At 39.2% G+C, this 27,180-nt stretch overlaps 2 protein-coding genes across 2 annotated transcripts in view; one reads left to right on the forward strand and one right to left on the reverse strand.

Annotated features, from left to right (window-relative positions):
• The window catches only part of rsrc1 (arginine/serine-rich coiled-coil 1), a 455,856-nt gene extending 455,356 nt beyond the window's left edge, over nucleotides 1-500 (reverse strand). Inside the window, exon 1 of the mRNA XM_060834209.1 lies at nucleotides 411-500. The gene's annotated coding sequence lies outside the window, so the exon portion shown is untranslated. The remainder of the gene's footprint in view (nucleotides 1-410) is intronic.
• Nucleotides 501-3,522: 3,022 nt separating this feature from the next.
• On the forward strand, nucleotides 3,523-12,450 carry shox2 (shox homeobox 2). Its single transcript, XM_060834211.1, has 5 exons — nucleotides 3,523-4,144; nucleotides 6,367-6,575; nucleotides 8,766-8,823; nucleotides 9,229-9,317; nucleotides 11,641-12,450. Exons 1-5 carry the CDS (start codon nucleotides 3,898-3,900, stop codon nucleotides 11,917-11,919), a joined length of 882 nt encoding a protein of 293 aa, XP_060690194.1. The 5' UTR covers nucleotides 3,523-3,897; the 3' UTR covers nucleotides 11,920-12,450.
• The last annotated feature ends 14,730 nt before the right edge of the window (nucleotides 12,451-27,180 follow it).

Below are 27,180 nucleotides of genomic sequence, written 5' to 3' on the forward strand. Positions count from 1 at the left end.
CCCTCCCCCTCCCCCTCATCACTCCCTCCCCTCCACCTCCCTCCCCCTCATCACTCCCTCCCCTCCCCCTCCCCCTCATCACTCCCTCCCCTCCCCTCATCACTCCCTCCCCTCCCCCTCATCACTCCCTCCCCTCCCCCTCATCACTCCCTCCCTCCCTCACCCCCTGCCCCTCCCCTCCGTTACCCCTAACCCCTTGCCCCAACCCACTCACTCCCCCACCCCCACCGCGCACTGCCCACTTTAGTCAAATGGTCAGGGTGGTAATATCATATCTAGGCCTCAGTGTTAACGCATTCAACATGGACATAGATACAGGCAAAGTCGGGACTGCGGGGCAAACGGCTACCAGCCGTTCCCGACATCTGACTGTCCTTTCGGTGACTTATCGATTGATTCAAGGTCAATACCTCCGCGAGCGCTGGCCTTTAACGGAACATAACAGACTGCGGTCCACGGCTCGAGGACAGCGCCATCTCTTAACAGACCCGTACAGCCGACCGTCGATCGGCACCAGCCTGAATAAGGGACGATGTTCAATCTCCGAGCCATCGATTGCTAACCTTCAGTCTGTTCAGCGTAGACTGCTGTTGAGGAAGTTTACAACCATCTCTGTTTCACTCAATGAGCAATATTGCTAAGCTTATAGTGTAATTAGAGATTTTTAAGCAGTTATTAAAATTCAGACGAAAGGAGGATTAACACATTTAGTGTTTTTAAAAGTGTCAGGGACAGTTGTGCTAGAACTAAGAAAGATGCTCAGCGCACAAAGCCTAGACAAAAGGAAATAAATCGCTTTGAAAAAGCTACGTTCTTATAACTCTGGCACTTGTATTAGCTGAGCCGCGTGACTGGAAGTAATGCAATACTAGTTTCATACATCATGAATTCATTTTTGATTTCTTTTTTAAGGGTATGCCCTAGCGCATAAAATTGGGCAATGGCATTTCTTCGTTAAATATGTTTCTCGGTGTCAAAATTTAACTTTTAGAAGATATGGAATAGTGAGATATTTAGGTATGCGCGTTCGCACTTAATAATGAAAACTTAATAATGATTATCTTGTAAATGTACAACCCAGAAACGATCATGCCTAGTTAATATAGACAGCTATGGGAAAGTTGAACTTTTTTTTGCATTCCAGCACGTCATCAGAAACATATTTAACGTTCTGAAAAAGTGAAAAACGATATTGTTATCCGGAATTTTCTCATCGGATGGTGTCCATCATTTGTATTGTAAGTTAATGTATTTATGCAGTAACTTCCAAACTAATTAAAATAACTACTTATCATAAAACCTCAAGTGTTTATGTGCACTTAAAGTAATAAAAGGAATCAATAAAAAAACTTATAGTGCAATTTATGCCTACATAATAAAGAAACAATTTCAGTTTGCACATAAAACTGTGATTTGTGGATTAAAATAATGTTCAAATAGAGGTTGCAGACATATGAGTATTAAATTTATTTATCAAATTATCAAACACTAACAGATCAGTTAGTTTTGTAAACTGAACCAATGTTTGCCCTAAATAACTTCAGGAAAACGTGTAGGAATTTATGGTAGGTATATTTGAGTATTTGCCATACATTGACGGTAATTACCTTGCGTAATTTTAAACCAAAATCGCATGCGGAACGATGTTGTGCTTTCGCATACGTAAGATTTTTTTTGTGGTGGTATCTCTGCGTTTTCACAAACCATCTTTAATTTAGTGCCCATTGACATTGTTTTTCGTATTCAACAAATTTGAGAACGATTTGTATTTTTTTTTGTGAAGTAATAAGAAAAACAGGTCAGAATTAAAACGCAATGTTGCACGTGTCTGTATATCATCCACAGTGCCCGTAAAAAAAACCTGGAAAATGGTGGTACCTGTTTGGTACAATCCAAATAGTGTTTCTCTGTGAACTGCAGAACATCCATAAAATTATGAAGAAAGTTCTGAAGACGGGCCACGAGACCCGAAACGGTAACTCCATTTCTCTCTCCTCAGATGCTGCCAGACCTGCTGAATTTCCCAATAAATTTCTATTTTTGTTTAAGATTTTTAGCATTTTCAGTTCTTTGCTTTATTTATCCATAAAACTGTGTTCGTCATTTGACAGTTCAACTTGTTGTAAACTTCGAATTCATTTTTTCAAAATATCCAGAACTGCAGGATCTATGTAAACATTAGCCATTAGAAATTGCAACGTTTCTGTTTTAGTAAAACAAGTTTGTGTACGTACTTTCTTGGCGTACTGCATTAAAATATTTGATCTCCACATCAATGTTAAGACGATGACACATTCATAGCTGGTTCCCTCTAGCTTTCTTTTACTAATTAAAATCACAGGCAAATTTCATCAAATCGGCTTTGTCAGATGGGGAACATGGAATATATTTAAATAAATGCAACCCTGTTGGAACATTCAACAAAATATTAGTCTCAATCAATCAGAAAATGCATCTAAAGAGATAGACCACAGTTATGTAATCAACTAAAGGCTATTGTCACCTTTGTGATAATTCGATACATTTTCTACGAAGGGTCGGCATTTGATATCCACAAATATTAAGTTGACGAAAAATATAAGAGAAATGCACGTGATTGATCCAATCGAGATACAACCTAAACAGTACAAATTGTTCATCTTCAAACCGTCATGAGGTATTTGAAAATGTTGGTATTGCAAGCTAAGTTACTTCGGGTTTCAGTCAACTACGCATGCCAGTATCAGTACTTAAGAGAAAAAAACTGCATAAACATTTTAAAAGAAAACGTTACAGCAACGACATATTCTTCAATACGTATAAAATTTCAATGTTTCACGTTTTGCACAAAGGTATTGGATAAAGAGAAAGCTTGGTTCATAACCTGACCTCGATGAATGGTCAATTTTGGACTTTCTATGAAGTTAAGGAAAGTATAAATACTGTATATACAACACACATAAAGCATCTCCACATACGTTGCACTGAGCAGCGGATGTCTCCATAATGTGTATGCTTCTCTCAAAAAATTCGACATTAAAAAATGTTTCCACACGTTATCAGGTGCAATACCTGCCAGCTGATGATTTAAAATACTTTCAAGAACACAGCAACTGAAGTAAAACAATCTTTTTTGTGCATTTCTATTTCCAGCAACAATAAAGAAACGTGACCACAATCTTGATATTTACGACGTAAGCATTCATTTAATATAAGTTAGCAATGAAAACAACTGCGAAGCATTTAACGTAAACCGGATACGATTCAGGAGAAAAAGATTATCAAGCATTATGTATGCATTTTTGAAAGTATTCCATAAGTGTGCGTGTATTGTGTAAACACCCTGCTGTTAACCGTTGTGTAACCTGTAAATAACATGTTGATCTACCATAAGCAAATCAAAAGTTTACCTGATTTTAGCGTGCTTTGGTGTTTTAATGTCGCCGGCTTAAGGGACGATCCAGTCACCGCGCTCTCCGATGTGTCATTCCTCTTGGCCCCACCCCGGTGCCATCCCAGCTCCCCCGTGTTTAGCTAAGTAATAACAATAGCAGTAATACTCGCTAATTAAATTAATTACGAATGCTTGTCAGTGGTGGATTAATGGCCAATAGCAGCCGCTAGGTATGAGTTGCAGCCCAGGGGCTGATGATAACTGTGTTCCAGGAGTGGGGACACATCAAGACTACAAGGGGAGGTAATTGCTGAGTACAAGGGGCGCAGCTGGGCAAGCATTGCAAAGTATAAATAGTCTGACTTCAATAGCACATCAGTACTAGATCTACATCTCCGAGCAACCGAATTCTGGAAGATCAGGTTTGCATTTCAACTCCAAGACGACGTACCACAGATAAACATTGCACGGTTGATGTATTGGAGAGAATAAGAACAGACAGGGACATATTCCTCCGAACAGCCATGGAAGAACTTACAGCTTTTGTTTCGAAGTCTTTTGATCAAAAGGTGAAAGAAAAGAAGGATGGGATCACGTATCGAGAAGTTCTGGAGAGCGGACCTGTGCGGGCTCGGGAGCCGAGTCTGAGTGAAGGCAGCCGGGATGAAATGATCAGCGCGCAGCGTGGGGCGTCTCGATCCCCGAGCAGTGAGCCAGAGATCGGGCCAGAAAGACCGCGGGACAGCGGCACACCGAAACTGACCGATCCGGGTAAACAAGCCTCATACTCTTACACGCGGTAGTTAGCGTGTCTCTAGACGGCCGGCGTGGTGCGATGTCATTGTATGGACTTATTATTTTCCTCGATATGAACCTTGTTCTTAAATTCAGAGTATGAGCAAATTTACAGCGAAGTATAGAGTTGTTAACGTACTCATTTAAAAGTCAGTGGTTCTTTTTATAACTCAAATCATCGTAACTATATACGATTGGTGTTTAATTACGATACAATCCATGATTTAAATAAAATAGTGAAAGTTGCATGGTAGTAAGCAAAGCGAAATGTGTCCGCGATAATACCGACAGGCCAGCATGTTTACTGAAAGATTCGGTCAATCAGATTATTGCGAAAAACTTAATGGCCTCTTCAGGTTTCTGTTTTTTAAAGAATGTGTAATTCTGCTTAATATCGGTTTTAAACAGATTTGATTTGGATATACTGAGAATAGTGTCACGGTTGTGGTTTAGCAAAGAAACATTCAACGTCAGTTGCAATGCATTGCTTTTTTACAGACGTTTGCCGATAGATAGATGACAATGACGGCACAGATCTTGTTCACATATTTAGAGTAGACGCTGTCCAACTAAGTTTCCCCCACGTTCCTGAAATAGGAATACAATTCCAAATCATCTTCCAGAAATGATTTAACAAACAAATCCTGTCACTTTATATAGGCCGCCATTTAGAAGAGCACTTATTAAACAATCTTTGTCATCGCAATATTTATTGACTATGTTTCACATTACAGAATATTGTCTATTTGTGTTTGCTAAACTCACTATCGAACATTATTACAGCAATGCAAATATAGTACCCACTAAGCTCCCGAACTACATCTACTTCATTAATCATTTTGCGATATTTTCTTCAGTAAATTAATTTACAATAATAAATGAGATTCTTATAGTTAAATAAAACGAATCAGCTCTCCTTAATATAATCAATGTCATTACATTTTAGGTGCAGACAATGTTTTCAAACAGCAATTTTGCTCGATTTCTTTTGCTCCTTTTATCTGACTTCACAATACTTTGAAGCAACAAAAAAATGGTGATTGCCTTCTCATGCGAGGTGCAATGTTTCACATTTTAACGTTATCCGTAATGCGTGGCACAGTTTATTTTTCACCACTGTTTAATGTAAACATATAGTTGACAGATGCGGGTCCACTTAAAAACGCGTACTATTCATTCAAACAATAATCATGATAATGGCACCGGTGAGCAAGTTTCCGGAGCTTCGGGCAACAAAGCGCATTAATGCTCATGTCACTGTACAGTACTTTGTGTGGACACTTTATGTAAACGTTGTATTTTTAGTTCTTTCAAAAAATGCGAACTCTTTAGCAATCGGAATAAAGATCGTTCTAATACAAGGTGTCCTGGTTGAAAATGCGATGTCCAAAATAGGTTGTGAATACTATGTAACCTGGTTAATGTATACGTTATACCAGAGTATTAAATACTCGTTGCGTATTGGGACACTGTTTATACATTTCGTAAAACAAAAGCATATGATCAAATCTAAAGCTCGAAATGTTTGTTTAGCTATAATTTAACATATTCCGCATCACGGTTTGTAAACATAGCAGTTCAGCTGTTCAAAATTGGTTCTTTGTCACAAACTAACACAGGTTGCAGCTTTTGATTCTTGTCGACAAATGAAGGAGTGAGCAAGCTAGAGAAAGTAGCTGTAAAGTAAATTTCTAGCAACGCATTTAGAATATTTAAATGATTGAGATAAAATTAAAATGTATTAAACCAAGTTATTTGTGATAAATACATTTGAAATACTCAAATGTGCTGTGTATTGTCTTAATAAGGATAACGTGGCTGACGCCATGAACATCGAAGTTTATTATTACGTTAGTGTGTCATAGTACAAAAAAAATGAAAGCAGAAGGTTAACGTGGACAATGATAGAAAATCGCCTGGAATAAAACACTTTAAAAATACTGAACGATGAGCTTTCTTTTAAGGATTAAAATGTTACCACGTGGCGATGGAGAAAGCTATACATAATTCAACGACAAGTGCACTGGAAAAGACAGAAGTTACGTTAATTAATGTTATCATAACGTAATTACAATGGAAGCAACTTGCTTTTAGTTTCAGTTACCTGATAACTTTTTATATGCTCGGTCCAACTCATTCTTGCCGCTATCTGGACCTTAAACATTTGTGTAATTAGAGCGTTTGATGGTCATTTATAGGAAGCGGTGACATTAAAGATAGAAAAGAAGACCCCAAACCAGTAGAAGAAGAAGCGCAGACAAAAATTAAGCAACGGCGAAGTCGGACTAACTTCACACTGGAGCAGCTAAACGAGCTGGAAAGATTGTTCGATGAAACCCATTATCCGGATGCATTTATGAGAGAAGAGCTGAGTCAGAGACTGGGGCTGTCAGAAGCCCGAGTGCAAGTAAGGCAAATATATGTTACATGCGTCTGGTACGCTAGAACATAGCAAAGCATAAAGTATCCCAATTGAATTTGGTAACATTTAATTTACTGGGTGAGCTTATAATTTATTTTTAACGAAGATTGTGGGTTACACTTCAACTAGAAGTAATTCGGTCCTGTGTATAATCAGATATACGTGCATAGGAAACAAATGAGAAAATCTACACAACAGGTTCAGCATGAAAATAAAATTATATATGTTTACATAAACATCCTTCAGATGTTGACAATGTATACCGCTATGATGAGTTAAATATGTTTGAGCTGTAAGAAGTGATAATTAATTTACAGGAAGTTTCGGAGAAGTTGTAGTTGATAGGCCAGCGGCAGCTGCATTTGCTATTGGGAAATTGCTTGCATGCGCCCTCTGTTACAGTACCATCTGCATCAAGCTGTATAGTATTCTTAGGGGGGTTTCCAGCTTGTAATACGATAACGAGGTAAACTTAGCAGCAACTTGACCTGAACAAATCGACCAGCGTTCAAAACCATCAAACAGACCTGCAAAAGAAAAAGGTTGTTGCTTCAAGGAGCGTGGGGGTTGGGGGTGGGGAGATGTAAGATTTTTGCGATCGCTTTGCGTACTCCTTGTAGTTTCCCTGTACACAATAAAATTGCATTTTTTTCCTTCATATTCCCATTTGTCTTTGCATTATCGCATCGGAAAGGGCGGGGATAAACTTTGTACATTGTACAAATCCTAAGCAGTCCTTTTGACGAAAATTTGAATTTAGCTCTAGTTTGTTATGTGGAACGCTATATTGATCAGTGTCTATTAGTTTCTACAAAGTTTTCCTGTCTTCAATATTTGTTATACATGCAGCACTGCATATTTCAAGCAATATTATTTAAAAATGCGTCATAACAATTGGAGCCTTGAAATAATTCGTCTTCATCAACTTTCTCTGTTACCTATTCCAATTATCGAAAACAATTCTACATACTGCTATAATGTCATTGCTTACGCATTGCCAAGATCAACTGCAACTATATTTTGCCACCAGTCTCTGCGCTTTTAAAGACAATCCTGATTGGCTGTCTGATGTTAACAAAACCTAATCCCAAACGTGCGTGTTGAAAATGTGAAAACATTTTATGCAGATTGGATTTTGATACAGTAATCATTGGAGAAACAATCTGAGATACCTTTAACTGTTTTGTAAGGTCATTTTAGTACCCACAGTATGATTTATTTGCTATTTTGTCACATGCAAATGAAATATTGTATTAAGACACACTGGAATACAATAGAACAAAGGTTTTCATAAGATTGAGTGGTATATTAAACAAATAATCTGTTTGTTAACAAAACATTGCACTGTGATTTGAAGATGACAAAACGTTGAAGTTCAATTTGATAGAAAGTAAATTTGGTATTCCTGTTCCGAAACGGAGCAACGTTTATTTTTCTGTCAGTGTATGATTCTGGAAAAACTTCTTCATGTGATGGTACTTGCAGATAGAAATGATTCGAAATCGTACATGCATAATTAAACACCAGACTTTCATTTGAGAATTGCAAAGCAGCTTAACATATTAATGTGGTATTTATTGTATGGGTTTTAATCTGTGTCCTTGTGAGCATAATATTGTCTTGCAAAAATCAACAAAGGAATAAACATTCGATTATATATAGATAGATGTATTAACCTTGAATATTGCTAATTACCAGGTATCGATATCCTTTAGTATCAGGAGAACATTTTATTTTGCTTACAGACACAGTACTTTTATTTTAGTCTGCTAATGAGCCGAATCTTATTGGATGGAGCTCATTCTCAAATGTCAGGGCCATTATCGGTGTAGTATTAGGTATCAAACTGTATCTAGTTCTTCTGGGATGACAACCTACGCTAGAAATGTAACGGGGCATGAAACTAATTTCGCCTGAAGCAGGAAAAATCAAGGAAAAAGTAAGGTCTCGCATGCTTTCGGTCGCTTGCACCATCGTTTCTCTCCGAAGAGGCGGCCATACACGTGCATGTAAGAGTCGGATAATTAAAATAAACGAGGTCAATCATATTAATAATTAATAAGTCCGACGGGATATTGCATAGCATAGTTGTCAGCTTGAGCAGTCCAACTCGTACATCTGAGATGCAGCTGCCAATCACTGCCACTAAATTCCTTCATTTTTTTTGCCGTATAGGTATGGTTTCAGAACAGAAGAGCAAAATGTCGAAAACAAGAGAATCAACTTCATAAAGGTATTTTTGTTAAATTACAGATCCGGTGATGTAACGTTACTAATACCCAGACACATGCATTGATGTAAAATTTAAATGTGCAATGTCTCCAACCAAGGTTATAAGCCAACGAAAGGAGAGACAAATTTTAGTCTGGATTTTGGGGCCAAGGTGGGGGTTATGGAAAGACAAGTGGGTGAACGTTGGAGGTTGAGGGTAGCTGGTCGTGGAACAAAAATAGTAAACGCTACAATCATTCATTCATTCATTATGCATACACTGTGTAGCCTGATTTTAACCAGAATTATGTTTTCCATCATTATGATGTCATTGTATCTGAAGTCACAAAAACTATTAAGATTAATGGTTCCAGACCCTGATGTGAGAACTTTTTACTTAGATTTGAACTTCCTTTTACTACTGTAGGTGTACTCATTGGTACCACCAGTCAGTTCGAAGCTTGTCGAGTGGCACCATACGTTAACGTGGGAGCCTTGAGAATGCCATTTCAACAGGCAAGTATAAATCCATCAAAGCTTATTGCATACAATCTCCATTAGGGAAGATGCACGATCTTTTAACGTACTGTCGCTGCTTTAACGAAACTTGTTTTGGAAATAAAATTCCACTAATTATTTAAGTATGTCATCTTTTGAGCAGTTCTCATCATGCTATTGCTAACACGATATTGATAATGAACACATGCTATCAATAATTCTCCTTGGATGTTGCCCCAAAATGAGCATAAGTAACCACTGATGGGGGAGCAAAACCTATGAGATTCTCTGATATATTCGGGGAGTTTTTTTCCACTTCTGTCACCATTTTCAATTAGTTGCAGTTGATTAATCCCTATCTGTCCGTGTTATGTGGCGTGTTCTGCCTTTTATCAGTAAATGCTGCTAATACTGACACATGCTTAGCGTAGAAAGATGTTTTTAAACATCTAAACTCTTGTAAAACCGTTGAACAGTTGCGGTATTCCTTATTGTGACATTGCCGTCCTGCTCAAAGGACTCCCATATCGTAGAATAGCCTGATTTTGCCTATGCATCTCGTCAATGAATTAGATTTGAACGGCGCTACGTTTATTCGGATTGCCCTTTGTGTGGGCTATCCAGACGTTCGACTAATTGAAACGGAATTTTATTCATTTGCACACATCTAACTGTACATTTAAATACAACTTTTTAAATCTTTCATTGACAAATTGTGAGTTTTAAAATTTATTCATGGGAGGTGGACCTTGCAGGCTGGACCAGTATGTATTGCCCAATCCCTATTTGCAGTTGAGAAGATGGTGGTGAGCTGTCTTCTTGAACTGCTGCAATCCATTTGATGCCCTTAAGTGAGGTAATTCCAGAATTTTAACAAAGGGACACTGAAGGAAGTATATATTTCCAAGTCAGGATAGTGAGTGGCTTGGAGGGGAACTTCCAAGGGTTGTTCCCATATATTGGCTGCCCTTATTCTTGGAGGTGGAAGTGGTGACGCGTTGGGAATGTACTGTTGAAGGAGCTTTGATGAATTTCTGCAGTGCATAGAGATGTACAACAGAGAAACAGACTCTTCGGTCAAACTCATCTTCGGATATCCTAACCTAAACTGGTCCCAGTTGCCAGCACATGGCCCACATCCCTCTAAACCTTTCCTATTCATATAACCATCCAGATGCCTTGTAAGTGTTGTAGTTGTACCAGCCTCCACCACTACCTCTGGCAGCTCATTCCATAAGGCGCTACCCTCTGTGTGAAAAACGTTGCCCTTTAGGTCCCTTTTATGTCTTTCCCCTCTCACCCTAAACCTATGCTCTCCAATTCTGAACTCCACCACTTCAGAGAAAAGACCTTTCTATTTACCCTATCCATGTCCCTCATGATTTTTAAAACCTCAGCCTCTGACCACCAGGGAAAATAGCCCCAGACTATTCGGCCTCTCCCTGTAGCTCAAATCCTCCAACCCTGTCAACATCCTTGTAAATCTTTTCTGAACCCTTTCAAGTTTCACAACATCCTTCTGATAGTGCCCTTAAAGTGTTTTTTTTCTCAACAAATTAAGAAAGACTAAAAAAAAATCTAAGTTCTGGCGTTGACCCTTACATCTCTACCACTTTTAAAATCGAGATTTCTTAATGCTTTTCAAATACTTTGTTCACTTTAGCGAATTTCCTCAAAGGTTTTCCTCCATTGTGGTGTGGGAGGGCAGAGTGTTGTTTCATACCTTACTCCGTTTTTGGTTAGAGCTATTTGCATGGCGAGGCGCCCTGGAGGACACATTTTGTTGCATTCCAGGGAATATGCTATAGCTCACCAGCATCGTTATCACTTTTGAGGCAAAGCGTTCACCATTTTTGGAAACAATAGAGTCTAACTGCAGTGTGTTGGTAAGACAATCTGTTTGCCACAGCCTGCGACCCCACTATATTGTCCGTTCGATGACTGTGTTCAAATAGTAGAATCGCTAATTGTGGGGAAATGCCGTATTCAGTGAACCACTTTCATTGTCTCTTTCAGTTCCTCAGAAGCAATTGTTTAAAACTCTTGTGTTACTCTTCGTAGTTTAACGCGTTCGAAGACATAAGCGTCCATTAACCATACAGTCTTGGAACTGTGTACAATATCTGTTGTGCTGCCCCCAGCTTACAGGATGCAGCATTGAGTGAGCCAGGCACTGGACAAACTCTCCTTAACCCTTTTATTTCTTTCTCGTCTATTGATCAATGCACCAATACTATTCAATAACGTTTTCACTTTTTAATCAGTTAAGTATTTGTTACCACTGCCTATGTTTGACGAACAGGGTATCTTTTAACAATGTTCTCTCCTTATTCTGTTTTAGGAGAATCACTGCAACATGACTCCCTTGTCCTTTCAGGTCCAGGCGCAGCTGCAGTTGGACAGCGTGGCGCATGCGCACCATCACCTCCACCCACACCTGGCTGCACATGCGCCCTATATGATGTTCCCTCCACCACCCTTTGGTTTGCCCCTGGCCACCTTGGCAGAATCCGCCACGGTGGTGGCAGCGGCAGCAGCAGCCAAAACCACCAGTAAAAACTCCAGCATTGCAGACTTGAGACTTAAAGCGAAAAAACACGCTGCAGCACTAGGCCTGTGATCGAACAGTGATTCCAAATCCACAGATCTTTCAAAACAAAACCCTCCGAAGGAGGAAGGACTCGCAGCTGGGAAAAGTTCAGAAGTGAACTTTCTGCAAATCCATTTTAGCACAACTTTACTTGATATACCTGGGGGCTGGTCTCCTATAGCATAATGGAAATTCCTTACGTATGCTTTTGCTTCCCATACACCATTGGAATAATTATACAGAAATGGAAAATAGATCGCAAATCAGCCACGAACTGTTTATGAGAGTCAAGAGTGAACAATCAAATGAAATACGAAGAATTACTCTTGCATGTATATTTATACTATTTTCAATGATGCTTATGTCCTTTGAGTCAGAATTGCACTTGGTTTATGTTAGATGGAACAAACCATTGCTTTTGCAAGTGTGGAGAAGCAAAATAGTTTCAACGGTTCTCATTTTAGAATTTTCATGTGTACTATTTTCTTCTTCCAATAACATAAGTAATGGATAATTATAACTATTCTACCTAGATGTCCATTTGTTTTAGATCAAAAAGATATAAATTATGTATTCTACATTCTTACCGTTCTTTACCTCTTGTAGTTTAAACTATAAGAGAAGGTACGGCCCTCTGTAAAAAAAAATGTTGATACACGAACAAAATTTATTTTGGTTAAAATTGTGTATGGCTGATAGACTGTCAGTATTTAATTTTTATTTCATAGAAGTGTGTTTATTCATAAATATTTCTCTTGTGCTGTTGTGGGAATTTATTTCACATAGATGTTTATGGGATGTATTTCTATAAGGTGTTGGTTTCATTGAAACCTTGATTCAATCAATGAAGATCACAATTTGAAGAGCTCATTGTAAAGGAATATTGCTCAGAGTAATACTGCCTTTCCCCAACGTCATGGTAAACCTTGAAAGCAAAGATGTTTTGCAGTTCGTAGATGCTGCGCCATTCTAGGATTATTTATAATAAAATGAACAGACTATTTGTACAAGTGTTCAAAGATGACTCTAAATGAAACAAAACCTTCGCTGTTGTACAGTTCTATGGTTTAATGTCAATGCAATTAATTTGAATGAAATTGATTAACGAAAATCAACTGATATCGATCTGATGTTGCATTTATTGCAACAAGTGCCAAGGAAGAATGAAATGGTTTTATATATTTAATTAAAATATGTTGAATTCATCATCGTTTTTCTTTTATACCTCCCTGGACTCGACTTTCAAATTTGAGATTGCATTGTTAAATTTTGTGCATGGCATTTTTGTGTTCAAGAATATGAAGATATTTTTGAATTCACTATCGCAGCCTAAATAAGAAGGTGTATCCTTTTCACTGATGCTGTTCTTTACACTTTTGTTATGGCATTTTCGTTTAATTGCTATTTTTAGTACAAAAGGCAAGGGAACGTCACACGCTGCAACTTTCGTCAGTGATACACGTATATATGTCAAAAGTTTGCGTGGTTTTAGATACTTCTGATTTGTATATAAGACTATATTCTTAAACAATAGTGAGAGAGCGATGTTCTTATCGTTAACGTTATTGGTTGTACTTCTCGGAATTATGTAGTTAAAAAAAACTCAAGGATAAGTACATGGAACAACAGAAACTGATTATTAAATCGTCACATCGATACACAACAATAGCTGATCTGGGAAGGACAGGCAAAGAGAAAATGGAAAAATATCTATCACTCATATACAGCCTAATGATTAGGTTGATTTTAGCTCATTTTAATAAGAAATTGTATTCATAGACTTTTATACTGACGTTTAAAACAGAACCTGAAAAAGTAATTCTTACTTCAGGGTAAGTATGACGAATGAACAATATAACTATATCAATTCAATTTGACCCAGGAAGGGTTCGCAAAAAAAATGCCGTGAACGAGAGGTTCACAGAGACCATATCCAGCATTCCATTTCAGCTCTTAATACTTCACCTTGAAAATAAATGTGCCTATTCAGTAATAAACTGTTCAATTTCAGATGTTCCAGCCTCAACGCTTTCGGTGTCAAACTGTCCAAAAAGTGGAAAATTCCACTTGATTCAACAAACAAGGTGTATATGAGGCCCTCAGGGATTAGCGCGGATATGCACACTGACCGTACCTGTAAGGTGAAAAGAGCTGCGTGTTCACTTGACAGAGTTACTGGAATTCGTCATCTGCTCAGTTCCCTGGGGGAGGGAACAGTGGGTGTTAAGGTGTTGCATCTCACTAAGAGTGCATAACATTCAAAATTAATCTCCAGTCATGTACTAGTAGGACTTCATATCATAAAGTGTTCCGTTTGCAAAACTCATTTCACCCGCTGTGTGAGCGCAGAGGATACAGGAACTGCTGTTTAATATGAAGACAAGAAACGCTCCGGAAAGCAGAATACTCGCTGAGCCACTGCAAGGTTTGGGTTCCAGAGGCCTCGGGGAGAGGAGACAGCAGCAGCTGGAGTCGCACAGTGACCGGTGGGCCACCGAGGTGCCCGGGGCAGGGGAAACTGGTAAGAGATTCTGCCCAGTCTTTTTGCAGCCTCCTTCCAGCGGCATCCTGCTTTGTTTACTGAAGCTCAACTCCACAGCCAGTTCCTTTCAAGTTTGTTATGACATTTTGTTTTGAAGTTGCCATGGTACCGATTTGGCTGGAAGGCAGTGCGTCTATTGCAAACTTGTTAAAATTGGCGTTAATGGGCGAGAACACCCCCCGCGCGGGGGTTGGTTGATTTCACATGCTTAATGGCGATTTCAGTAGCTGGGGTGATCTGCCAAGACCCTGTTTGTTTCAGGCAGTTGATCTCTTTTAATATGCAATTCACTCCCCACCCCCCTATTGGGAACTTGAAACGTTTTTTAAACATATCATTCTGAGGATATTACTATTTGAAAAGGTTATCATTTCGTCTCCTTCGCCAATTGTTCTGACCAAATCGTAGTATTGTAGCAATGCCACCAGTTTGGTGTGGATACCCACATGAGGTGTATAGTGGTGAGTGCCGCATTTTGATGAAGGCAAGCCTTGCCCTTGTTTATTCTTCAACGTGGTAAAAGTTGTTGGTTTGGACCATGTTGCTGAAGATGCTTTGACTGAAATGCATGATACATTTGGACCAGTGAATGGTGTACCTCATGAAAACTACATTAACCTGGATAGTTCAAGTTACCTATTTGTTCTTCTACATGCATACCTAACAAGTCATGCAGATTCCATCACATCCATTCTCTATGCCTTTATTACAGTGGAGAGATTTTGACAAGTCAGGGGTGAGCTGCTTGTGGCAGAGCATCTCTTTCCTACTTTACTAGCTAACTCATCATATGGCTGATTTAGTGGAGTTTCTAGTCAGTAGTGATTCTGAGGATGTTGATAGTAGGAACTCCACTGTGGTAATAGCATTGAATGGCAAGCAGAACTGGTTATGCAAGGATTTTATGGAAAGTAATTTTTGCCAGACAAATGATCCTAGAAATTTTGCTGGCAATTAACTAACCCAAGCTAAATGTTGGTTAGGCCATGGTGCAAATAGATATGGACTGATTCGTTATCTGAGAAACTGTATTCAGATCTGAATATTGTGAGTAATCAGTGAACTGGCCAACTTCTGATTTTGTGATGAAGGAAAAATTAAACAGCTCAAGATTATTGCGCTAAGGGAATCAGACACTCCTGGAAAGGTAGGATGGGGGAAGGTTGGAGTGTTGGTGATAATGTGACTACCTTCCAACACATACAACCATTTTCCTTTATGTTATATTTAGCTCCAACCACTAGAGAATTTCTTTTAAATGACCACCTATTGACTTAAATTTTACTTGCGATCCACTGCCTGATGATAAAGGCAGTCACTCTCCTATCACCTCTCAAAGATAGTATTTGTTTATGTAGATCAATGTTCTGATGAAGTCTGGAGGCAAGATGCACCATGTGAACATAAACTCAATATTGTTGAGCGGGTTACTGATGTATGTTATTTGGTGAATTGTTGTTGATTCCTATCTTCACTTTGCTGATGATTGGCAGAAGACTGATAGGACTATACTTGACAGGGATTTGTCCTGCAGTTTGTGGACAGGGCATACCTGGGTAATACTCCACAATGCTGGTCAGTTGCCAGAATTGTAACTGTACTGGAACAGCTTGGATAAGGACATTGTTGTATCTAGTCTTAGCAGTTCAACTGGAATGTTGCTGAACCCATAAACTTTGCTGTACCTAGTGCAGTCAGCTGGTTCTTGATGTAATGTGGAAAAGCTCAAATTCACTGAAGGCTGGATTATTTGATATTGAGTGGCTCATGAGAAAGTTGAAAAATGTCATCAATTTGCTAATTCTGGCTGCAGATTGATAAGTTCATCGCACAAGATTGTGACTAGTATAATTCCACCATTTTTATTTGCATAGTTTGTAGTACGGATTTGCTTAGTCTTGTTTGTGAAGTTATGTTTGGCTGCAAACATACTGGCAGGGGTCTGAATGGATGACTAGTTGAATGATAGATAACTTGGTGACAGATGATTTTAAGATCTACTGCATCCCAAATTCTTTTTTTAGCTAATCCTAAAGTTGAGAAGTTGTTAAAACTGAACCTTAACAGAACTGCAAAACAGCTGACAGTCAATCAGTAATACGTTTCATATGACACAGTACCTTATGGAGATGATGAAGAGATAAATTTTAAACTAGTGTATCTAGTAGAAAACTGACATGGCAGGATCTGCAGTACCTTTTCTATCCTGCCTGATATTAATTTGGATAGGGTGCCAAATCTGTAGCTATTCAATCCTGTCAGTTACTTGTTGGGTGAACTTGGTTAAAGTTCCTTCACCCTTACCCATGGCCTACAGGGTCTAGTAGAACACTACGGCATATTTTCACCATGGTTCTTTTGCAAATACCGAGGCGTATTTTATGAAAAGACAAAGTTTATCCCCATACGGAAAATGGAACCTATTGAGTATCATGGTGCGGTCTGATTTCTTTTTGTGTTATTATAATCAGGTTTTTACAGTCATAAAATATTTGAACAAAATTACAATTTAGGTTTTACCACAACTTGTTTGAGGAAACATTTTATAAATTCTAACCCAATTGCCATATCTTTTTTTGCCAGACATTATGAGGTTGATATAATTTGGCAATGGGGTGAGGTCCATGAATAGGAAATTTCACATTTAGATATTTTTCAGTTGTTTTATTTTACAGGGATGGCATCAGTGGGGAACCTACCACCTGCACCATCTACAATTTGCTGTTCAGCTCCTTAAACAGCTTATTAACAATCTGGAAAGGGACAGAATCAAACTTTCAAATTTTACAATGGGAAGAGCAAATGATCTGGAGCACATTAGTGCACAGCTGTTCAAAGTATGGCATGAAGCCATTATTCATTGTAGCTGCTGATGGAAAAATATATATAAGAAGGAATAGTCACACTGAGGTACAAAGCAGTGGCATAAGTTGCTGCCACTTGATCAGGGTGGCTTGTGCATCTGAACAGGAATGTTTAAGCATTTGTTTGGATTATGAGACTGTTGACTATCTGCTCCATTCAACAAAATGTCAAGCCCAATAATAACTATTATTTGCTTTCCAAATCGCCTTCCATCTCAAGGTCCACTTCCTGGATTCTCTTGGTGTCAGTATTGGTGGCTCGGGACCTAGGAATTATCCAGCCACTCGACCCTGGACTGAAAATCCAGTCCATTGTTACTCTGTCTCTTATTGCCAGGAGTCCTATTCTAATATTTATATTTATTTAGTAGACCACATTAAATCTGTTTTCAAGCAAATATTTTACTTTCAAGATTTTGTGGTAATGTAAATTTGATGTGAGAATTCATTACATTAAATTATTCCTGGGACCTATCCTCTGAGTCATTGGGTCCATTCTAGTTTTTGAGAAATATATATAAGTATTAACTTTACATTACAGTGGATTAAGTGTGACATTATTGCACAATGCTGTGATGACTCCCTAACTCATTACTATACTTCATCATCACTCTGTCACAACTGCAGCTATGTTGATTGTGTTTCATTGCTGCTTTTACCTCTTTCCTGCTTTCTTGTCATTGCTGCATACCTCTCATGGGCAACTGTTTTTTTCTAGGTTAGAAACAAATATGAATATCGGGTGTAGGAAAAATTTTCCTTATGTGGCTCAGGGCCAAATGTTTTGATAAAATTCCTCTCAAGTGCCTTTCCATGTCTTATTATTTTCAATGTGCTACATAATTACAAGTCATTGCTGTTGGAGCTGCTGCATCATGTGTTGGTGAAAGATAAATATATTTTCTCCTTTCACACTATGACTACTATTCTGTATAGGCAAGCATTACTCATAAAATAATTTGTTTTCACTGTTATTTTCTAGTCCAATAAAAATAGAGTTGTTTACCAGAACAATTTCCTATGCAAATATTGTACTGTAATACGATATCCAGGTATTCTGATTTAAAAATCACATAACACCAGGTTATAGTCCAACAGGTTTGTTTTGGAAGCATTAGTTTTCGAAGCGCTACTCCTTCGTCAGGTGGTTGAGTTCAACCATTTGATGAAGGAGCAGTGCTCCGAAAGCTAGTGCTTCCAAATAAACCTGTTGGAATATAACCTGGTGTTGTGTGATTTTTAACTTTGTACACCTCAGTCCAACACCGGCGTCCCCAGATATTCTGAGATTCAATCCATACCAGTACTGCACTATCTTTGACTTCAGCCTTTTTCTCTTAAATTGTTTACAAGGTAGGAAATAACCTACAATTTTCTATAAATGTAAATGCTACTTTCAACATTAATGCAAGAAAGATAATCTTTTAGTTACTGAAATCTATGGAATAACCTTTCCTGATGTAATTTCCCAAAGAGGTCTTCTTTAAATAAGATCATAAAATATTGGAAATATTGGGCAAGTCAGATGGAATGTGTGGAGAAACAATCACAGTTTACATTTCAAGTTGATGAATTTTCATCAGAACCTATTTCCCAATTGACCTTTACCTCATTCATTGATATATTTGCAATATTTTTTTGTGGATGGAAATTATACAAATTTTAGACAAGTGTTAAATTTATAAACTTATTCAGAAGCATTGTTAGTGTAGTTTAGAACTGCCACAGTAAGTAAAGTCGTCATAATTCCAGTGAAATATAAGGCTGTTTTCTCACTAAGGAGAGACAATGGGTGAGGGTTTATCTAAAGGTCATCACATCTCAGGTGAGACAAGATTGAAGACCGTCTTTCATGGTAATGTTCGCTGGTATGGGAATTGAACCCATGCTGTTGGCATCACTCTGCATTATATAGTATAAAAGGCTAAACTAATTTGTGGGAAGCATTGACAAATTATATAATTAATGTTGCTCCATGAAAAGAAACCCTGAGATATTTGTAATATAACACCACTATGAGTGTGCCATCCAAAATGGTATTTTCTGTGATTGCAATCCATCCCATCAAAATGGTTCAAAACTGATAATCACCTGTATGAGAGCATATTCATGTTAACCATATTCAGTTTTTAGTAGTAATTTATTTTGTTCCCGAACTACAGCAAGTATGTGTATAAATCAGCTCAATGATTTATTAACAATGATTATTAAACAAATGGTGGTAGCATTCATTTAAAAAATTCATTCATGGGATGAGGATGCTGCTGGCTATGCCAGCATTTATTACCCATCTCTAATTTTGTAGAGGGCAGTTAAGAGTCAGCCACATTGCTGTGGGTCTGGAGTCACATGTAGGCCAGGCCAGGTAAGGATGGTAGTTTCCTTCCCTGAAGGATGTTAGTGAACTAGTTGGGTTTTTCCAACAATCAACAATGGATACATAGTAATCATTGGACCCTTAATTTCAAAGTTTTTTTTGGTGAATTCAAATTCCACCATCTGCCACAGCAGAATTTGACCCCAGGCCCCCAGAACATGACCTGGGTCTCTGGATTAACAGTCCAACAATGATACCACTAGACCATTGCCTCCCCAATACTTCCTGCAGCAATGGATGCCTAAACATGGTCTTTCTTTAACCATTCTTCCAATATCAATATTTGTGGTGGGTTCACCAGTTTGGCTTGGCACATTGCTGCTGAATTTCACCAGCAATTGATCTGAAACCCTCTTGGGATGTTGATTCCATACCAGCCTGATCCTGGAGCCAGTGCCACCACACTATGTCATCAACCACCAGAACCAACAGCGTTCATTCAATTCCTAACAACATCACAAGGATTGTTTCAATTTTGTGTGTATTTAATTTTGCTGTTAATCTATTGTGCACAGGGGAATGATTATAGCTATTTCTTGGAAGAAGGATTATTGGAATAAAAATACAGCAATTATAGATGATAAGTTCAAAATTACCTTATGTACCAGATGGAAAGGAAGACTTATGAGTACAATTTTTATATCGGTCTAAACATTCCTTGGAACATTTTTGTTTTTATTTGAATAGATTTTCATCCTTCCCATTCACAAAGAGTAAAGGTAGAATTGATCGCTCCAGAAGAATGAATCCTAGGACCATCTTGGGAAGCACTTTAATAACCTCTCAAGAGAAGCAAAAGTAATTACAATTCCTTGTAACTCCATCAAGAAAGAATTCTTGGAAATAGCCTTTCCTTCCTGTTCCCCTGCCCCCCACTGCCATTATATTCCTTCCTTCTGCTCTATCATTTACCATTTAGCATAAGGCTATCTCAATCGCCTTATCAACATAATATCATCTCTTAAATTGTCTTCAGGTTTGCTAGTTATTGTGCAATGTACAAAATGTCTTATGGCACCTTCCTTATTTCTTGCTCTACAGACTTCAGCTAGGATTTATGCATCCTCACTGGCAGATTTGAAGGTGGGACCTCATAAAATTAACTGCATGGCTTTTCCACCATCTAATCGCCTGCTTCTGACCTGTTTAAAATTATATGGGCTTGGTGGAGATGAGGGAAAGCTTGCTCACTCTAGTGCCCATTGAAGCTTGTAAGTGGTCAATTTAATAGCCTTACCCTATCCCCTGCTACTATTTTAGCCATAATAGAGGGAGAGTTACACATCTGGTAGCCTGGCACCTTTATCTGTGCAGGTTTGAGTCATGCTTAGTAAGATGACTTCCTTTGTAGATCCATGTGCCTGTCAGTACCAACAGCATCCCTTCCCTCTTATCAAGATCACACTTCTCCCTCAATCCTCCCTCTTGGGCTTCTCAGGCCTGTCTTCCAAGCTCCTTTCTTGGGCCTGCCAGCTTGACCTGGGAAAATCCAACCCCCACCCCCACCTCTGCTGCTTATCGTGGTCAAAAGTGAGGACTGCAGATGCTAGAAACCAGAATTTAGGTCAGAGCGATGCTGAGTGATGGAAAAGCACAGCAGGTCAGGCAGCATCCGAGGAGCAGGAAAATAGATGTTTCAAGCAAAAGCCCTTCGTCAGGAATAGAGACAGGAAGCCTCCAGAGTGGAGAGATAAATGGGGATGGGGGGGGGCGGTGGGGGAAGAAGAAGGTACTAAAGAGTACAATAGGTGAATGGGGGTGGGGATGGAGGTGATAGGTCAGAGAGGAGAGTAGGGGAAGGTAGCAAAAAGTACAATAGGTGAATGGGGCAGGGGGGGTGATGGAGGTGATAGGTCAGAGGGGAGGGTGGAGCAGATAGGTGGAAAGGGAAATTGGCAAGTAGGACAGGTCATGAGGACAGTGCTTATCGTGGTGTCTAGTTTCCAGTGTTTATCTCCACTGTCTGTAGTGTCAGTGGCCACCAGTCACACATGGCACTGTCCGGATTACAGAGCATCTCTCTGAGGCAGGCTTTCTGTTCTGGAGGGATGAAAATCCTGTGTGTGGGCTTCCCACTGACTTTTCAGCTGAATGTGTGGATACTCACTGCCCCATAACGATCCTTGTTTTACCTTCAATAAAACTGAACCAGGACTGCTTATTTCTTTGTCTTACTTCGAGCTTCCATTCAACAAACAGAATACCCTCATGTCTGTACTTTCCTCTGAAGAAGACATTCATCAAAATTTGTCCTCTCTGTTTGAAGGTCTAAACAGCATATGCCACAGAGAAGATCAGATGCACTATTGGACCTGGAGCAGCAAGCATTGAAAACTCATCTCTTCCACACTAGCAACTCACTCAAACACTCAAATGCTCTAACTTGTCTTACTGCTGTCCAACTGGTCGAGAACCACCGATATTCAAAGCGAAATCTGAGCACCTTGTTTTAACCAAAAGAACCAAGTCCCAAGATTTTACATTTTTAAGCATAAACAAATGTATCTACAGTACTTAAAGTAAGCACCATTAACTTAACAACATGGTTTATAACTAGAAGTGTTCATTTAGTTTTGCTTCACACTTCCTCCAAGAATTTTCAAATACTTTATGGCAAAGGCTATGAGTTATTAACTACTGAAAGGATCTTGAAAAGTCTGCCCCAGTCCTCTAGAATTCCACTTTAATTCTCCCCAGTGTTCCAGCTATTTTAGAAGGAAAGGTTTATTTTGGCACCTCTGGACTGTGGATGTCTTAGTTCTTTGTTCTGCTTGTCTTCTCAATACTTTGCAACTAATCCTGCTGATTGTTTTCTTTTGGCACAGGATTCTATGAGGATCGCTATATTTTTGTGCTAGCTTAAAATTTGGTCATCTTTTATCTTCAGTTCCTACATAATGTTCGAACTGAAATCTAGCCTCACCTGCATTCTGTATGGCTAACTATGAAGGCAGATTTATTTCTGCTTACACTGAGGTGTAAATGACTGTCATTTACATTGACTGTCTTAGTGAGTCGCAACTGCGCACTTCAAATTCAAACTAATTTTTCAACAAGAGCTTCGATAAAGTGAAACCAGACAACCTTCTGAAGTTCTATCCATTTTCATGATGATGTAAGATGTTCTGGAGTATTCTTGAAGAGACTTTTAGGTTAGCCATCCATCATTTAATTTTTTTTTTGGTCTGATGAAATAAATGAATTTTACACTCCTTTGGAGTTTACCAAATGCTTTCAAATTAATTTAGCTTTAACTCCCAAAAACTCTCTTTGGACTGATCTTTCTGGGGGAAGTGTAGATTTCTTGCTTCCAGTAAAAGGTCCACAGATTTTTAAAATTTTGTTCACTCAAAAGCGTTCTTACACATAACTAAATGGATTTTTTTTCCTATCACCAAATCACTTTTTTTTTCATCCTTTAACCACGACCAGTAAATCCCCTATGAATTCCATTTGATTTATCTTCTGTGGCCAGCAGAGAAAAATCAGAATGGTATGTTGCTTCGCTGGTGACAGGATCAAGGATGTCTCAGAGATGGTGCAGAATGTTCTCAAGGATGCGAAGGTCCAGCAAGAGGTCATTGACCACATTGACATAGGAAGGGAAAAGATTGAGATTCTGAAGGAAGGTTATAGAGAGTTAGGCAGGAATTTAAAAAGAAGGTCCTCGTGAGTAGTAATATCTGGATTACCCCGGTGCTACAAGCTAGTGAGTGCAGGAATAGGAAGATAGAGCAGATAAATGCATGGCTGAGGAGCTGGTGTATGGGAGAAGGATTCACATTTTTGGATCATTGGAATCTCTTTTGGGGTTGAAATGACCTGTACAAGAAGGATGGATTGCTCCTAAGTTGGAAGGGGACTAATATACTGGCAGGGAGATTTGCTGCAGCTGCTTGGGTGGATTTAAACTAATAAGGTGGGTGAGTGGAATCCAGGGAGATAGTGAGGAAAGAGACCAATCTGAGATTGGTACAGTTGAGAACAGAAGTGAATCAACCACTCAGGGCAGGCAGGGATAAAGCAGAGAACAAGGTAGGACTGATAAATTAAACTGCATTTATTTCAATGCAAAGGGCCTAACAGAGAAGGCAGATGAACTCAGGACATGGTTAGGAACATGAGACTGGGATATCATAGCAATTACAGAAACATGGTTCAGGGATAGACAGGACTGGTAGCTTAATGTTCCAGGATACAAATGCTACAGGAAGAATAGAAAGGGAGGCAAGAGAGGAGGGGGAGTGACATTTTCGATAAGGGATAGCATTACAGCTGTACTGAGGGGGTATATTCCCGGAAATAAATTCAGGGAAGTTATTTGGGTGGAACCGAAAAATAAGAAAGGGATAATCACCATTTTGGGATTGTATTATAGATCTCATAATAGTCAGAGGGAAACTGAGAAACAAGTTTGTAAGGAGATCTCAGCTACCTGTAAGAACAACAGGGTGGTTATGGTAGAGGATTTTAACTTTGCAAACAAAGATTGGGACTGCCATAGATGGAGAGGAATTTGTTAAGTGTGTACAAGAATATTTTCTGATTCAGTATGTGAATATACCTACTAGAGAAGGTGCAAAACTTGACCTACTCTTGAGAAATTAGGCGGGACAGGTGACTGAGGTGTCAGTGGGGGAGCATTTTAGGGCCAGCAACCATAATTCTCTTAGTTTTAAAATAGTGATGGAAAAGGACAGACCAGATCTAAAAGTTGAAGTTTTAAACTGGAGGAACACCAATTTTGATGGTATAAGGCAAGAACTTTCAAAAGCTGATTGGAGGTAGATGTTTGCAAGTAAAGGGACGCCTGGAAAATGGAAAGCCTTCAGGAAGTATATTCCTGTAGGGTGGAAGGAAAAGCTGGTAGGTATAGGGTATGCTGGATGTCTAAAGAAATTGAGGATTTGGGTTAAGAAAAAGAAGGAAGCACAGGATAGATTGAGTGAATCCTTAGAAAAATATAAAGGAAGTAGGCGTATACATAAGAGGGAAATCAGGAGGACAGAAAGGTGACATGAGATAGCATTGGCAAATAGAATTAAGGAGAATCCAAAAGATATTTACAAATATATTAAGGACAAAAGGGTAACTAGGGAGAGAATAGGGCCCCTCAAAGATCAGCAAGGTGGTATTTGTGTGCAGCTGCAGAAAATGGGGAGATATTAAATGAGTATTTTGCATCAGTATTTCCTGTGGAAAAGGGCATGGAAGATATAGAATGTAGGAAAATAGATGGTAACATCTTGAAAAATGTCCATATTACAGTGGAGGAAGTGCTGGATGTCTTGAAACTCATAAAGGTGGATAAATCCATTGGACCTGATCAGGTGTACCCTAGAACTCTGTGGGAAGCGAGAGAAGTGATTGCTGAGATTTTTGTATCATCAATAGTCACAGGTGAGGTGCCAGAAGACTGGAGGTTGGCTAATGTGGTGGTACTATTTAAGAAAGGTAATAAGGACAAGCCAGGGAACTATAGACCAGTGAGCCTGACATTGGTGGTTGGAGGGAATCCTGAGGGACAGGATGTACATGTATTTGGGAAGGCAAGGACTGATTAGGGATCGCCAACATGGCTTTTTGCATGGGAAATCATCTCACAAACTTGAAGAAGTAACAAAGAGGATTGATGAGGACAGAGCGGTGGACATGATCTATATGGAGTTCAGTAAGGCATTCAACAAGGTTCTCCATGGGAGACTGGTTCACAAGGTTAGATCTCACGGAATACAGGGAGAACTAGCCATGTGGTTACAGAACTGTCTCAAAGGTAGAAGACAGAGGGTGGTGGTAGAGGGTTATTTTTCAGACTGGAGGCCTGTGACCAGTGGAGTGCCACAAGAATTCGTGCTGGGTCCACGACCTTTCGTCAGTTATATAAATGATGTGGGTGTGAGTATAGGAGGTTTAGTTAGTAAGTTTACAGATGACACCAAAATTGGAGGTGTAGTGGATAGCAAAGAAAATTACTTCAGATTAAAATGGCATCTTGATCAGATGGGCCAATGGACTGAGAAGTGTCAGATGGAGTTTAATTCAGATAAATGCGAGGTGTTGCATTTTGAGAAAGCAAATTGTAGCAGGACTTATACACTTAATGGTAAGATCCTAGGGAGTGTTGCTGAACAAAGAGACCTTGGAGTGCAGGTCCATAGCTCCTTGAAAGTGGAGTCACCAATAGATAGGATAGTGAAGAAGGCGTTTGGTATGCTTTCTTTTATTCGTCAGACTATTGAGTACAGGCGTTGGGAGGTCATGTTGCAGCTGTACAGGACATTGGTTAGACCACTATTGGAATATTGCGTGCAATTCTGCTCTCCTTCCTATCGGAAAGATGTTGTGAAATTTGAAAGGGCTCAAAAAAGATTTACAAGGATGTTGCCAGGGTTGTAGGATTTGACCTACAGGGGGAGGCTGAACAGGCTGGGGCTGTTTTCGGTGGAGTGTCGGAGGCTGAGGGGTGACCTTATAGAGGTTTACAAAGTTATGAGTGGGCATGGATAGGATAAATAGACAAAGTCTTTTCCCTGGGTGGGGCCGTCCAGAACTAGAGGGCATAGGTTTAGTGTGAGAGGGGAAAGATATAAAAGGGATCTAAGGGGCAACGTTTTCACACAGAGGGTGGTACGTGTATGGAATGAACTGCTGGTGGAGGCTGGTACAATTGCAATATTTAAAAGGCATTTGGATGGATATGTGAAGGGGAAGGGTCCGGAGAGATATGGGCCGGGTGCTGGCAGGTGGGACTAGATTTTGGTTGGGATATCTGGTTGGCATGGACGAGTTGGACCGAAGGGTCTGTTTCCGTGATGTACATCTCTATGACTTTATGAATCTAAGTGACCTCTTCTTAGCATAACCTGAAGCTGAACTTGGCTGTTATGAATAAACACAAAATGCTGGATATATTCAGCATGTCAGACAACATCTGTCGAGTGAAACAGTTAATATAACGTTTCACATTTTGGATTTGTGAACAGTTCACAACCTTAATGTCACATTTGATCCCAAGGTGAGATTCAAACCTCATGTCTGTGTCAGCTCTAAAAAACACCTATTTTCACATTCATAGCACCACTCAACTTTGCCCTGCCTAAGCTCATATGCAGCTGAAACTCTCATCTATACCTTTGTCACCACTCAATGACCATTCTAATGAACCCTGATTGGCCTCCTATATTCCATCGTTCAGACATCTCCACTGCTGCCTGTGTCCCAGTTCACTTCATGTTGCATTCAGCCATCACTCCTGTGCTCTCTGCTTGACATTGACTCCTGGATTGGTTGTACCTTAGTTTTAAAAGTTACAATCAATTATTTGAAATAGTGTACCTCAATTGTGTGGAGGTGCAGAAAATGGGGGAGATACTAAATGAGTATTTTGCATTAGTATTTCCTGCGGAAAAGAACATGAAAGATATAGAATGTAGGGAAATAGATGGTGACAACTCGAATGATCTCTATATTACAGAGGAGGAAGTGCTGGATGTCTTAAAGCACATAAA

This window comes from Hemiscyllium ocellatum, chromosome 13 (assembly GCF_020745735.1).
Source record: "Hemiscyllium ocellatum isolate sHemOce1 chromosome 13, sHemOce1.pat.X.cur, whole genome shotgun sequence".
NCBI classification, from domain to species: Eukaryota; Metazoa; Chordata; class Chondrichthyes; order Orectolobiformes; family Hemiscylliidae; genus Hemiscyllium; species Hemiscyllium ocellatum.